Raw genomic sequence first — 14480 nt, forward strand, 5'->3', positions numbered from 1 at the left:
CAGATGGTCAAGAGTACAAGATAGTAAACATTAAAAGAGAAAAACATCAAAAGCTCACATCATCTACCAGATTCTGGTTTGGATTCCTCCCCTCTCGATTTCGATTTGGATTTGGAATTGGAATGCATTACATGACTGACCATTTCTTTTCTCCATCACTTCCTTAATTGCCCAACAATCACAAATTATTGTATGAATTTCCCAGATTTTGTAGAGATCAGGGAAAATGTTTCCTTTTTTATAGGAAAAAAAGGTATTTTCGGATCCTGAGGAGAATATGTTTAGTAGGTTATTAGCATAGATGTTTATCCTAGCTAGTAGCAGCAGCATTTGTTCCTTTCTTTTTAAAAAGGAAAGAGACAGAGGATCATGGTATCCTGCATGAAAATGGTTGGATTTATGCTAGTAGTAGCATATCTCATTGCTTTCATATCCCTACGAATTGAAGCTGACATTTTCCCAGGTAGACATGGGCATTCAGTTCGTTCCATGTGTGACTACTGGCCATCATCATCTTGTTAACAACATGACCAGGAGATAGCAAACAAGGGGTCCCTTCCCTTCCTTGAGCAAACTTTGCCAATTTGTAGTCTGGCCACAACCGAAACTGCTAAATTTGTACCATCGGCGCAACCTCAACCACAAATCACCCTTTCCTTGGCTCAATTTGGTACCATCAATTAGCTCTCAGGTTTTTACCCACTTTTAAGCAGTCAAAATACAAATACGGGATAATCCAGATACACTTGTGGCACATATCTACTTGAAGCTCTCCAGTCACAAATCAAGATAACAAAATGCTGGTAACAGTGTCGCTCACCTCTCAACCAGGTAACAGAAAATGCTCAACTCAAGCAACCATACTGGCAACCCAGCTATTACTATCAGCATCTCCAGCATAAATGTTTAGGAGAAAAGAATGGATCCATTCAAGGTCATCTCTTCTTTCACAGTGACTCAGACAACTACTTGATGCGTTGCAGATACCCTGCACCATGAGAAGACTTCACACACTGGGGCTGGACTCCACTCAATAGGAGAGTTCAACATTGCAACTTCACACAATACCATGAATGGAACACACAGCACCTCTAAAGAAAGACAGCAATATGTCAAAACATCATATGGTAACTACAGGACATGACCATTCTAGATCAGCTGTCAAACTTATGTATCATCATTATTCTGATTCATTCATCATTCTGTTCTGTCAAAGACTCGTACTGAAAAAGGCTTCCCACAATGAGAGAGACACCAGCTACAATATACTACATGTGGCTTGCAACTATCACGGAATCAATTCCATAGTTGCCTGAATATTGGCCTGGCATTTATAGTAAATACAGAGAGGTCATTTCTTGATGCAAAGGTTAGCTACTATTATCATGGGAAACGTAATGCGTGCTTAAATAAATACAAGTATTGTGCATCCTTCAAGTCATGCCTAAACCTTTATTCAAGACAGCACCAGTCCATGTGTATTGCAATGAAGAACACCTGGACTTGTCAGATAACGCTTATAAATTCTACTCCAACCATACTTTGTTACAAATTTAGGAATACTTTCTATCACTTCTCAGGTAGTTGCTCAAATAAAAGCTCTCATGTACATATTCCTAAGATCAGCAACCAAGTTACAGGGACACTAGATAAAGAGCGCTGGGAATCAAATCTACGATTTCTGAACAAAAGCTTGCATGATAAATGATCAAACAATGTACCGCCTACTTGTTCATGTGTATCGCAATAGGAAACACCTGGACTGCTCAGATACTTATAAATTCTAGTCAACCATCGAGATACAAATATAGCTAGTAGTTAGAAATCTAGAATAACATCAGGTTCCATGTCAGGGGAAGTCATTCCAAGTAAAGCTGCCATCATCTACTTATTTCTAAGACAAGCGAGTGGTAAATGAAAGGAGAAAATAGTTGCAAGATACAGCGCATAATTACAGTAACAGCCTAATAGGTAATCTCCAGAAACCATTTGAACTTTTTGATTGGGTAATACCGGCCCACAAGCTGATGTAAGTAAATTAGTAAACTTAGCAGCAGATGGAGCTAGCAATAGCAAGATGCAAAGATTGTAGAAATCCTCAAGCACATACGAGTTACTAGTAGTATGCAAAATTAAGTGTAGCAACAACCCCTATGGTTGGATTACAGCGATTTCACAAGCAGGAGTGAAGTGACTAGTTGTTTGCATCTGGGAGTAAAAGCTAATCAAAAGAAGGGAAGGGGGGAGAATAAACAGAAAGGGCATCCATGATTACTAACTTTTAAGTTGCAGGGTTCCATTCATCCCCAGATCTAGTAGCACAGTAAGGAAGGAAGGAGCTAGTACATGAAAACCGTCTGATGTGCTGACACTGCGATGTGATCCGAGGAATGGGATGGGGATCAGGCGGATGCGGCCGCGGCGGTGCGGGAGCGGTAGAGCTTGCCGAAGACGTGGAGGGCGGTGACGAAGCCGATGAAGCAGAGGGACATGACGAGGACCATGGTGGGGGAGAGGCGCAGGCCCGGGGCCTCGTCGGTGTAGAAGCGCAGCATGTTGCTGCCGCCGCCGCCGGAGAAGCCGCCCCCTCCCCCGGCGCTGGCGGTGGCGCGGCGGCGGCGCATGCCGGCGGCGGCCGCGGCCGTGCCGCGCGGGCCGACGGTGGCCGGGCGGGCTCCGGCGCCGGCGCCGCCGACGGAGGACTGGGACTGGGAGGAGGAGCGAGCCATGGAGGCGGCGTTGGGGGGGATCGGGATCTGTGGGGGGGATTGCAGTGCCCGCAGGTACGGCGACCGCAGCTAAAACGAGACCAGGCGGGGATTGGGCCCACAGGTCAGTCAGTCAGTCTGACCGGCTTTGAGCTCCTCCTCCTCCTCCTCCTCTTTTTTTTTTTACCCAAGTTACTGTAGCGTCACTATTTTCTACTGTATACATAAATTGCTATAAAAAAAAGATTTTACATGACATTGTTGCCTACTTATAGATACTGTATCTATGTAAGTTGTTGCATTATCTCTCTCTCTATATATATATAAATTAGTATATTATCACTACCCTGAGTTGTTGCATTATTTCTACATAAATTTCAGCATCACAAATTCTCCAAGTAATTTGAGAATAATAAGTTGATATGAATACCCTATGAAAGTAAAAGGTGTAGAAGTATAAATTCAAGTTATTATATTGTATGAAATAAGTAGCTACATGTCCATGCACGATTTTCTATTGAACACATAACATAATCCGTTATCCCAAAAATACAATATAAGTTGCTACATAGCTAATATATAAGTTAGTATTGTGTATTAACATAAGTTGGCACTAGTATAGAATGACTCCAAAATATATTAAATATGGATCTTATTTTGTAAAAGACAAAGTGTAAATGGATTTGAAAATTGATGATTGACGAGAGAGTAATGCTCATTTTAAAGAAAATATAACTATTTTGCCTGCCGTTCGTCATCACCATTGTCACTCCGAAAGCAACATCACCCGCATGCCGCACCCGCTGATCGAGGGACACATGGCGGCATAAAACCTGGTCCAAATTCTAATCTCTATATATTTTGACTCAACTCTTATCGTGACACTCTCAACTCCATCTTATAGGGGCATGGTAGGATCATCACCACCAATCATCCAAAGACCTTCCTGTTGAGATTTGCTACATCCATCCACCACAATGTTGAACCACAATCTCTCTCTCCACGCACCTAGGGATCGAAGAAGAAGAAGAAAAGCTAAGGACGATCGGTGGCGAGGAAGTCGAGCGCGAAGACGACGTCGGTCATGACGGGGCGCAGGGCGTGGTGCTCCTGCAGGCACATGGCCGCGAGCCCCACGGCCTGCTTCAGCTCCGGCGCCGGGGGCGCCTGCATGGCCATCACTAGGCGCGGGTCCACCAGCTCGTGGATCCTGGCGGGGTCGCCGAACATGGGCGCCGCCCACCCCACGAGGCTCTGCTCGCCGTCGGGGCGGCTGGCGTCGAGCGCCCGGCGGCCGGTGATGAGCTCCAGGAGCAGGACGCCGAAGCTGTAGACGTCGGACTTGGCGCTGAGCTTGCCGGTGCGGAGGTACTCCGGGGCGCAGTACCCGTAGGTGCCCATGACCCTGCTGCTGCTGCTGCCCGTGCTGCTAGTTGAAGAAGACGACGGGGGGAGGAGCCTCGCGAGGCCGAAGTCAGAGAGCTTGGGGTTGTGGTGGTCGTCGAGGAGGATGTTGGAGGGCTTGAGGTCGCGGAAGATGACGCCCCGCTCGTGCAGGTACTCCAGGCCGCGGCCGGCGCCGCAGGCGATCCGCATCCGCGTGCGCCATGGCAGGAGGGGACGGTGGTGGTCGCCGACGAGCAGCAGGTGGTCCTCCAGGGACCCCAACGCCATGTACTCGTAGACGAGCAGGCGCTGCTCCCCATCGGCGCAGTACCCCAGCAGGCTCACCAGGTTGGGGTGGTGCAGCATGCTCAGCATCAGCACCTCCACCACAAACTCGCCGTTGCCCTGAGGCCCGTTCCGGTCGAGCTGCTTCACCGCCACCACCACCTGTTCTTCTTCCTCCTCCTGCTGCTGCTGCTCCTTGACGATGCGAGCCTTGTAGACGCGGCCGAACCCGCCCTCGCCGATCAGGTGCTCCTGCCGGAAGTTGCCCGCCGCCTCCGCCAGCTCGCGGAACGAGAACGCGCGCGCCGACACCACGCCCACCTTGTTGTTCCTATCCAGCTTGCTTTCTGCAGGTGGTGGTGACCGCCCCGGAGGAGGGGGCGACGACGGTAGCTGCTGCCGGTCGTCGTCGTCGTCGTCGTCATCGAAGCGGCGGCGGCGGGCGACGGAGGAGGCGCAGCGGATGATCCGGGCCGTGAAGCTGTTGCTGTTCTTGTTCCTCCACGTCGTCGACGACGCCGCCCTCCGCCCCGCCGCGCCGCCGTTGTCCTTCCTGTGCATCACGTCGTGAGGGAAGCGACGAAGCCAGCTCAACATTATCTTCCTCAATTAATTAGCTAGCTTCCCGGCCGGCCGGCCGGCCGGGAGTAGATCGATCGAATGAAGGAAACAAGACGACGGCGACGATCTAGGGACGCCCGGGAATGGAGAACGAATGGGAGGAGGTGAAGCAAGCAAGGGTCGGGAGGGAGACAGAGACGGCCGCCCAGCAGGGACGACAGCCTTTTTCAGGCTTGCCCTTGCCTTGCTTGCTTAATATAGGGAGCTAGCCTTGTTGTATAGTTGTCCATTCGGGCCGCCCAGCCCGTTCCGGCACAAGTCCGGCAAGATCCGTTAATTTTTGTGACGGGTCTGACCCGTCATGATGCCAACATCGTGTCGTGCCGTGCCAGCCTACGAGCCGCACCGATGGCCCAGCATGGGCCCACAATACCTTTGGGCCACCGCGAGGTACGGTGGGCTCTCACGGCATGGTCCCTGTGCGCCACTGCAGCTGCCGACCGCCGTCTCCTCCTGCACACCTCCATCCTCACCTCCACCAGGTACTCATATTGTTGCTCTGGCCTCTCCCACCATCATCTCCTCCCACGCCACTGCCGCCGCTGGGCCCCTTACCGCCGCCGGCCCCCGCGTTACCACTAGCGCTCCCCGCAGCCGGCCCCATCACCGCCGCTCCAGCTCCCCGCTGGACCTTATCCACACCGCCGCTGTTTCAGTGTTTGAGCAAAGGGGAGCCTGACAGGGAGCGGACCGGGGGTGAGAATGAAATGGTGTATCGGTGTGGATAAGGTTGAGTGGTTAACGGGCTTTTCAGGGCTGCCTGTCGTGCCAGCCCACGCCCGACACAAGCTCCTGAGCCGAGCCAGCATAGGCCCGAAGAATTTCATGCCGAGCTGGGCCAGCACGGGCTGGAAGAATTTCGTGCCGGGTCAGGGTTCAGACCAATAAAAGGGCTCTGTGCCGGCCGCGGGCTGCATGCACATCTACAGCTCTTTGCCATCCAAGTCATGCTGATGCTGCCACGTGGCTTCAACAAGATAACACGCATGCCCTTCTCGTGGCGTAATGCAGCTGGTGAACACACAACATCCTTTAAAGCATAAGGTTCAGGCAGGGGAGCAGAAAAAAGCAACTGCAACCTGAGACACCCTTTCCATATCCAGCTCTGTGTCTCACCATCCATTCAACACTAATCTTGTAAGCTGCATTTTACATACTGCTGTACGATCTAACCTAACCTAACCGAGATGGAATTTCATCATCTCCAAAGAGAACCTAATGATCAGTTGATGGTGGCCAGCAAAAACAAGAAAACCTAATGCAGATATCTACTCCGATCTCTCCAACCAGCCATCCAATCCACTCAAATTAAAACCCAACTTCGTCTCTCCAGCCAACACAAAATGTATACCTAATCATCAGATTCCGAGTCGATGCTTAGTATCAATCTTGGTCGAACCGAACGTCGCTCCTCAGATGCGGCTCCGCTCGCTCCATCGCCGCCATTCCTGCTCCCCACGGCTGCACCTGCACTCAGGGAATCACATGTATTAATCTGGAGCCGGCGGCAATAACAGTATACCAAAAGGAGTTGGACCATTTCTGCCATACCATCTAAAGCTGCTGTTCCACTTCCAGGGTTCCTTCTTTTCTGAGGCGCATTTCTGTCATTAGTTACACAATCGTCAGTGCCAGCTGTCCGGTTCTCACGATGGCCATCACCCCACGTTTGAGTCGGGTCACCCAAGTTAGCAAGACTAATGACACCATCTCTTTCACTAGACGTGCAAGCTTGCAACGCACCATCACACCCATCTTCCAGTGGGTTTGCTGCCACTGCTGTTACTCCCAAATCGCCACCATGAACTGGCTCATCAACTTCAACTGGATTATCTGTCACCCGGGTGCCCGGATCAAACATCTGGTAAGTAGGATCATCTCGGGGACTCAGAGGACGCTCCCAAAATGACAACCCCAGATCATCAAAACCTTCTTTTAATGCAAGAAACGAGGTTTCATTTGGGCATCCACCCAGCTGTTCCCCACACGCTCCTGAAGTTTCAGGTGGGTTGGGTGCAAACAGATTTCCAGTGTCATGCGCTGAGCCACACTTCACAGTACTAGGAGACAACACCGTGACAGCATCATCATCTGAGTCGCTCAAAACTATTACATCCTGCTCCATTGATGGTGGAGGAGCATTTTTATCTGAGGGTGAAGAATCAAGATCATGGACATGGGTCATAGGGTAATCAGTTCTTGCTGGTTCTGAATTATAAACTTCATCTCCATTGTCCGTGTCATCAGTACTGCATGTCAGATTGATGCAGTTTTTATTTTCCATGTGTCTTGCCTGGTAGTTATCAGAAGACAGCACCGAATCACTATCCCCTCTCTTGCTAATTTCCCACTGGCCATTGCTGTTTTTTCTGATTCCCAACTTAAGACGCCAGCCCACCTCTTCAGACGATGGTTCTTCTTTAACCTCATGTTTTACAATACACATTTTGGGCTTGGCTGCTGTATCTGCGGACACACAGAGAGTACCATCTGGTAGATGCCACTGTGTAAGATCCTTCAGTTCAGCTCTGCCCTTCACTCTCCAGGAACCATCAGGCTTGACATCAATCTCAGACATATCATCTCCACAGCTTTTGATCTGGATCACCAAAATGCAACAAATTAGCAACTATGAACACCTGAAAACTGCAGATAGGGAAACAGTACTTTGTGCCCATTATAAACTCACCAAGGAAGTGATGCGGTTGAAGTAAGGATCAATTATTATGTTCTCTAGAGAGTAATTCTTCAAGCAAATTGGACACTGCCACTGCAAGCAAGGAAACAAAGCTTTAAATAGAGAACATGAGGTAATGTTGAATTAATACTCTCAAGAAGATGAGGTAAAGCTGCATTAATATGGTCAAAGTAGTCGAACCTTCCGGGAACGTTGATTTATTTCAATAAAAGCTTCTAAATCAAAACAACCCATATGAGCACAGGGCTTGAACCTACCAGCAATCTGGATCCTTGAAGCAGTCATCTGTCATGAGATATAAACAGATTTTATCGAGGAAGGCATGCTTTGGAGAACAGGCCATAAAAGTGGTTATCTCCGAAGTAGTGCAAAGAATACTATGCATCAAATATTTTGTTCCAAAGCTAGGATATGTAAGACTAAAGGGTCATGAGCTTACAGCTGCAACGTAGAGAATAATTTTGGTGGCTAATACTACTAATCCAATGAACTTTTCATTGGAACAATATTTCAATGGATATTTTCTCAGGTCTAATAGACATCAGATAAATTATCCAATTTAAAATGCACTCATTAATAAAGATCTAAAGTTTGTACCATAGCCAGAGTGCTTACAGGGCATCGAAGATTCACAGAGACAGAATCAGCCACAACTTCAATGTCACTATCACTGTCTGCATTATTTGCCTCAGTTCCACCACCAACACAGCGACGGACACGAGCAAGGGCATCATCAAACTTCTCACCGTCTTGTTCCATTGGCACCAAATTTAGGACCTGTTCGCTATTAAAGTTTTATAAAAAAGAAGTATAAACAATAAACCAGGGTTCTAGATTCAGGTGTACAGCACTTTCTAGGTATCAGCTTGTTGCAGTAGCTGCTAAGAGAAACAACCATTTTATGATCTTTTCCTGAAAAATCTTGGGGAAACATTACTCTTTGACTAGTTTTTTTCACTACAAAACACAAATCCTAGCAAGGACTAACAAGGATTTGCTATAACACTAAATGCAAGTTCCATGTGGGATCTTTCAAAGCATAAAATAGCTATGCTCCCATGGGGGCAAGGCTTTGCAATGGAATCTACTTCAGAGATAATCAAAATCTAGACATGGTAAGAATGAAGAAAAAAAAAGAATAGCAAGCAAAGCATCTCCATATTTGCGGTGCTTAAGAGGAGGATAAAGTTTCGGACATACTGAAAAGCATTGGACATGCCCAAGAACAATACAAGCCACCTAAAAGTGTTTACCGATGCCTATCCGCTTTTCAAAAAGGAACAGATGAAACAAAGCTGATTCAGATATAAGCTCTGTAAAATATTGTTTCTTGAGAGTCTGGTTCTTAACAGTGAAGTAAATACAAAAAAAAAATCCCCACCTGTTCTAGAGATCTCCTCTTGGCAAGTCTGATACCCAAACAGAAAGTACGTGAGTCATTTCTCGACAGAGAAATCTTGTTAAGCCCCTCCCACAGGTAATCTGTTAACTGGGTTACATAGACATGTTTAGAGTTAAAAGGGGCATACAGTAAAAAAACTGAAACTGATGAACAGAGGAAGATAATAATGCAATAAAAATGACCAATAACTTAGCAAAAAAAAAGAATAGCAAGCTTCAAAACAAAAGATACTTACTAGTGGACCATCATCTCTACCATTGGCCCCTAACTTCTGTGAGGGTTGCCTGTTGACCACCCTAACATGAATACCTGAGAAAAAAAAAAAAGAATTGCCAACATGAGTAGTTCAGATCTAGTATGATTGTCCAATTTTAATGGACAGCTGCCCCAGTCTTTATCACAACTACATCTAGAAGGATGTAAAATACATATGTTCCTAGACTGCAGATATAAATGCATGTATAAGCACAAGCAATGACTGAGGTGCATGCACAAATAACCTATCATAAAGCCCTCAAGAAAAGGAGAAAAGCAGACTGTACAATAGAAGCTGAATCAGATATACTTGGACACAGACATAGATGTTGTAATCTGACCCAAACTAAGGTGTCCGACTCTACATTCCGTACTTCCTTGTACACATTGTGAAGAATATGACTCGTTAGAAATCAAACAGGTGGCACTTGACTATGTTTTTTTTAACTAAATAAACAACTTGCACCGAAATCCTATCAGAAAATATGCTCACTATACATAATAAGCCACATACCATTAACTTGCATTTCAGAGTGTAAAGGCCAGTGCATCCTAAAAGGTACTTGGTCATTCAGAAGGATACACCAAACCTGCATAAAAAAATAGATCCAAACTCAAGTAAGAAAAACTGGTTGCAAAAAGGTTTAGCATAGTCGCTACAAATGAAACTCAAGGTAAAAAATCAATAAACGCAGGTAGTACAATAATACCTAACATGAGAAAATGTTAATTATTCCATGACAATCCTAAACAAACTTAATAGTTTAAGGAAAATGAAAAAAATAGAATTAACCTGAATATCATATTCAGCTTTCTGTAGCATTTCTCTATTAGCTCTCGATAGTGGAAAGCTTTTTGCAGTGTACTGTGCAGTATATGACCTGGAAATAAGCAAGAATCATGAACAAAAGCCATGCATGTTGCAGAAATATCATGTATAATAAAAATGAATCGATCAGTTCATATTGTTGCTTAAGAGTTAAGACTTGCTATTTCAATATGGTTATCCAAAGTACAATTATCTCATGTTTCTTTGTATAAATAACACAAGGATGAAACAATGGATAACCCACCCATCTGCTGCTATGGTAGAGGGTCCTATTAATACAGGAAGTAACAGACTGTTGATGGTGACCCAGAAACTGCAGGTTACAGTAGGAAACTATGTCAGAAATAATAGGCTATCTAATATTAGGAGTACGCAAAGAATGCTTGTAAACTAAACAAGTAGAACAAGGAAGCACGCAAAAAGGTGGAAAAGGAATGCATGCAAAAGATACAAATCGATCAAGTTTTAAGTTGTGGGGCAAGGAGATTTTCATAAATGATTGATGCCACAGAACAACCAACACAGACTAATGCCATAAGATTGCAAACTAAAAGCGGGTGATCACAGGACTAGTGAGTAACTCGACCTTGTTGAGCTCAGGACAATATTGAAGCTTAGAAGGACTTACGGATCAGCCCTGCTAATTCGGCACATTTCACAATAGAAGCAGGAAGATAAGTCAGGAGAAATACTGCCTGCAGACTTCTCATTCTCGGGAATGACAACACACCCAACATGTTGCCGTACGTTGCACTGTGGATCAACACACTACAAGGAGCAAACAAATGATCAATGGCAACAGAAGTAAGAGGAAGATGAATATCTCATCAAGAACAAAAAGGAAGAAAGCTACAAAGTTTTGGACAAAGCAAGTAGTGCTAAGTTTCATAACAAACTCAGAACATCATGGCCACAACCAAGGGTCCATGCCCCAATTATAAAACAGAAAGACTGAAAGCATGATCTAGACAATCAACTACTTTGATGTTGAAGAATATAAACGATAAGATGCTTTGGTGATTCCTAATACAACTTGTGCAGTGACCTGGATCCTGGATCAACAACAAAAATCTGAAATCTTACTGGTTTAGCAACGGAACATAAAAGACTATCAAACAGTTGGAAATTCATATTTACCATAAGAATTATACCTTAATCATGGGATCATTGGGCTTGGAGTTACCACAAGGGCAGCGGACCTTGACATTCAACTCCGCAGAATTATCTGGTTTCTTTTTAGGTTTAACACTGTGTCCTGACTCAATGTGGCTTCTTGAGGTTGCAACAGTACTTGCAGGGTCTTGCATTTTCCTGAAAACAGAAGGCAAAAGCTGATAGTTTGCCAAAACTTCATAAGAGCCAATCAGGTAGTCTACAGCTACATGGACGCCAGTGAGAAAGAAATATGAACTCACCTAAAAATGTCATCCACTATTTTCACCGCTGTTTCTCTTCCCACCATGTTTGCCTTTTGTAAACCATTCGTTTCGGAGACTAGAAGAACATAATTGAAATCATTTCTCATACTGGAAAATAGTAGCGTAAAAAAGATAAGTTTTGGAGAAAAGCAAAGGAGTTTAAGACCTTGATCTTGCTGATTCAGCATTGCTGTCATAACTCTTTCTGCTAGTTCCTGTACGCCAAACCGGAAACACCAAAACCACATGGATCATAAGTAACTATTTCCAATAAATGAAACTAAAAGGTGGAGCGGCATTCTTGAATTGCAGCATATGCTTATACTATTTAGATGATGGCCTTGAAAAATCTGGGCAACTACTTTTTTTAAAAAAAATCTGGGAAATTACCAGGACATATAAGCAATGGATGTTGATTGTGTAGAGAGCAGATACAGAAAGAAGCAGTTGACAAACCTGCTTCTTTCCTTGCTTTGGAAGTCCAAGCTGATGAAGGACATCCTTCAACTCTTTTATTCTAAAGTGGCCCAGCTTTTGCTGCAATAAAGAATGTTATTATCTCAGAATCGCAATCGAATTGAGTACTCTGGCAGTGTCAACAATTTTGCATCCCAAGTCCCAGTGTCCAGCCTATGGCTATGACATATCCGCAAACCAAGGCAGCGCAAAGCGCAAAGGAAGGCCGCGAATTTAGGGTATTGGCACGGCAATCCACAGTTGTGCGGACGGACCCTAAGGAGCTACACTACTAGTTCAATGCGCAGACGAGTGGCACTACTGCACTAGGTTACGGGAGGGAATGGAATCGAGTGGCGCATCAGAGCGCACCGCGTGCCGTATGCAAGAGGGGAAGAATTGGAAGCAAAAAAAAAAGTAGTACCTTGCAAGCGGCGAGCACGGGATCGTCCGGCGGCGCCATGCTGGCAGGGTCGGACGGGGGGGTGCGTGCTGGCGGGCGGCGGAAGGGATTTGAAGGAGGCGGTAGGGTTCCAGATGAGAAGAAGGCGGCGGGGGCGGCGCGGCGGCGGCGCGGCGCGGCGAGGCGAGGCCTGCGCAAGCGCGGCTCTTGCGCAGTGAAGTCGGAAGAAGAGGAAACGCTGGTTCCGGACACGTGTGGAGCACCCTGCGCGAATCTCAAAGCAAATCGCTTCCGCTTCTTCTACCCTCACCAGGCAGGAGAATGGAGTAGGATGGATGGTGGTGGACTTGAGGGCCCAGCTCGATTAATAAGCTCTTTGGGCCGGCCTGTTTGTTGCTTGCTGCTGCTGTGTGTGGAACGAACGATATGAATGGATTGGGCCTCATCGGAAAGAAGATGGGCTAGGAATGCCTGCCTGCCTGCTTTGTCTTGTGAGAACATATCTCGTGCAAACCAGATACCCGTGCAACCTTGCAAACTTTCTGGATAGTTTTCCCTCCCCCTGCCCTTTGAATAAGCATCTTGTAGTTTTGATTGAAAGTTTTCAAAGTTGCACAAGATATCTAGTTTGCACCACATACATTCCCTTTCTTGTGACAGGCTTGTATACATCTTTATCATGGTATGACATCATGAACTGACCGGATGGCTAGAGTAAAAGAAATGGCAGTTTGTATGCTACCACCGGTTAGTCACTCGTTCATTAATTACTATTTTTTCCACAACTACCTTACACCAGTTCAAAGCTGTCAGGTAAACATCCTCATGTTGTTATGAGTGCTTGGTTTTTTTGCTAGCAATGATAAAGAAAAACCTTGTTACCATGTCATCAGTAATCATGCTAGATCCCAGCTCCATATCATCTTTCAACATGTTCTGGAGATGGCTGGCGTGCAGGTCTTGGGATTCTTCTAAACCTAGCAAAGTCTCGAAAGCAGACGACGCCTTGGATGCTTGGGTGTGTGTGTGAATCTATACCTTCACCACCATCCGATAAGTCAAGCACATGCTACACGAAGGGGGTGGCATGGATACCCTTGTTTTTGGTAACATGATTACCATAGTTTTGGGATCTAGCCTGTCGATCAAGAACTTCAATAGCTCTCTGCTCTCTAACCTCTCTGCTAAAACATAAAGGAGTCCACCAAAACCCATAGCTTTGATTCGCCTACGCTGCTGGAGTGTTAAGTGGTCGAAAAACGAGTTAAATGTTGATGGTGCATACTTGACGGGATTTTTGGCAGGCTGCTGAATGAAGATATGAAAAAGGGTCACATACATGTACATAGAGTAGGTAGAGTGTAGTAAGGGTGGGTCGTGGAAGAACCGGTTCTCATAATATTTATGTAGATAAATGAACCACATCTCAAAATGTAGTAAAATTCCACGGTTTACTGTTGAGCGGGATCAATCAAGTAATTTTTAGTTAATTTACCACAAAATTCAAAATGTAGTAAACGGTATGATTTGCTACGATTGGCCTACACACCAAAAAAGAAAAGGTTAATTTACTATTGTACCTTGGCAATTGCATTGATGTATTATTTCTTCGCAACTAGTTGCTTCGGTGGGGGTTCCATGAAGGCATCATCATCTTCATTGTCATCACTCTGAGGGAGATCGCTGGCACGACTTTATTCGATGTGCGATTGCTGCCACTTCTGGTTGGTGTTTTGTTATTGTTATTCGCAAGATTTGCATCACGGCCACTAGGTCGTTGAGGGGGTGCTGATGGTTGTGGTTGTGCATCATCTCCTGCAACTGGCTGTGCAGCGGCTGCCTCGTTGATTGCGCTAACATCAAAGGTCCATTCATCTTGTATGGTGCGAAATGCAAATGATTTTAATCTACCCTGAATTTTCTTCATCTCCTTTTTTTTTTAAAAAAAGTAGAGTATTACATTTTGTATCGTGGACACCAGTATAATTGCAGGAAATAACGCAGCATGTATATTTACAC

At 45.6% G+C, this 14480-nt stretch overlaps 3 protein-coding genes across 4 annotated transcripts; all 3 read right to left on the reverse strand.

Annotated features, from left to right (window-relative positions):
• Positions 1 to 2086: 2086 nt before the first annotated feature.
• LOC117862367 (uncharacterized) lies at positions 2087 to 2775 on the reverse strand. The gene has a single exon (XM_034745823.2). It carries the CDS (start codon positions 2727 to 2729, stop codon positions 2403 to 2405), a length of 327 nt encoding a protein of 108 aa, XP_034601714.1. The 5' UTR covers positions 2730 to 2775; the 3' UTR covers positions 2087 to 2402.
• An 853-nt stretch (positions 2776 to 3628) lies between these two features.
• Positions 3629 to 5881, reverse strand: LOC117864179 (probable serine/threonine-protein kinase PBL7). The gene has a single exon (XM_034748200.2). The coding sequence runs from the start codon at positions 4974 to 4976 to the stop codon at positions 3744 to 3746; it is 1233 nt and encodes a 410-aa protein (XP_034604091.1). The 5' UTR covers positions 4977 to 5881; the 3' UTR covers positions 3629 to 3743.
• A 134-nt stretch (positions 5882 to 6015) lies between these two features.
• Positions 6016 to 12676, reverse strand: LOC117864178 (E3 SUMO-protein ligase SIZ2). Of its 2 annotated transcripts, none has more exons than XM_034748198.2 (16): positions 12483 to 12676; positions 11993 to 12139; positions 11769 to 11817; positions 11600 to 11678; positions 11336 to 11495; positions 10813 to 10952; positions 10429 to 10497; positions 10149 to 10236; positions 9870 to 9945; positions 9336 to 9409; positions 9080 to 9187; positions 8314 to 8475; positions 7879 to 7983; positions 7690 to 7770; positions 6552 to 7599; positions 6016 to 6467 (listed from the first exon to the last, which is right to left on the reverse strand). In XM_034748198.2, exons 1-16 carry the CDS (start codon positions 12519 to 12521, stop codon positions 6352 to 6354), a joined length of 2541 nt encoding a protein of 846 aa, XP_034604089.1. In that variant the 5' UTR covers positions 12522 to 12676; the 3' UTR covers positions 6016 to 6351. The 2 variants fall into 2 exon arrangements, with proteins under 2 accessions (XP_034604089.1, XP_034604090.1); XM_034748199.2 differs by having other exon boundaries at positions 12059 to 12139; positions 12483 to 12675.
• Between the last annotated feature and the right edge of the window lie 1804 nt (positions 12677 to 14480).

The sequence above is a fragment of the Setaria viridis genome, chromosome 7, assembly GCF_005286985.2.
Source record: "Setaria viridis chromosome 7, Setaria_viridis_v4.0, whole genome shotgun sequence".
NCBI classification, from domain to species: Eukaryota; Viridiplantae; Streptophyta; class Magnoliopsida; order Poales; family Poaceae; genus Setaria; species Setaria viridis.

Bases quoted from the DNA above. Each gene is read 5' to 3' on its own strand.
- LOC117862367 (XM_034745823.2), bottom strand. From the start codon at position 2,729: ATGGCTCGCTCCTCCTCCCAGTCCCAGTCCTCCGTCGGCGGCGCCGGC.
- LOC117864179 (XM_034748200.2), bottom strand. From the start codon at position 4,976: ATGTTGAGCTGGCTTCGTCGCTTCCCTCACGACGTGATGCACAGGAAG.
- LOC117864178 (XM_034748198.2), bottom strand. From the start codon at position 12,521: ATGGCGCCGCCGGACGATCCCGTGCTCGCCGCTTGCAAG. The intron at 8,476-9,079 runs GTGGGGATTTTT...AATAGCGAACAG, and splicing joins AGAGGAGATCTCTAGAACAG to GTCCTAAATTTGGTGCCAAT. The intron at 7,600-7,689 runs GTGAGTTTATAA...TTGGTGATCCAG, and splicing joins TCAACCGCATCACTTCCTTG to ATCAAAAGCTGTGGAGATGA.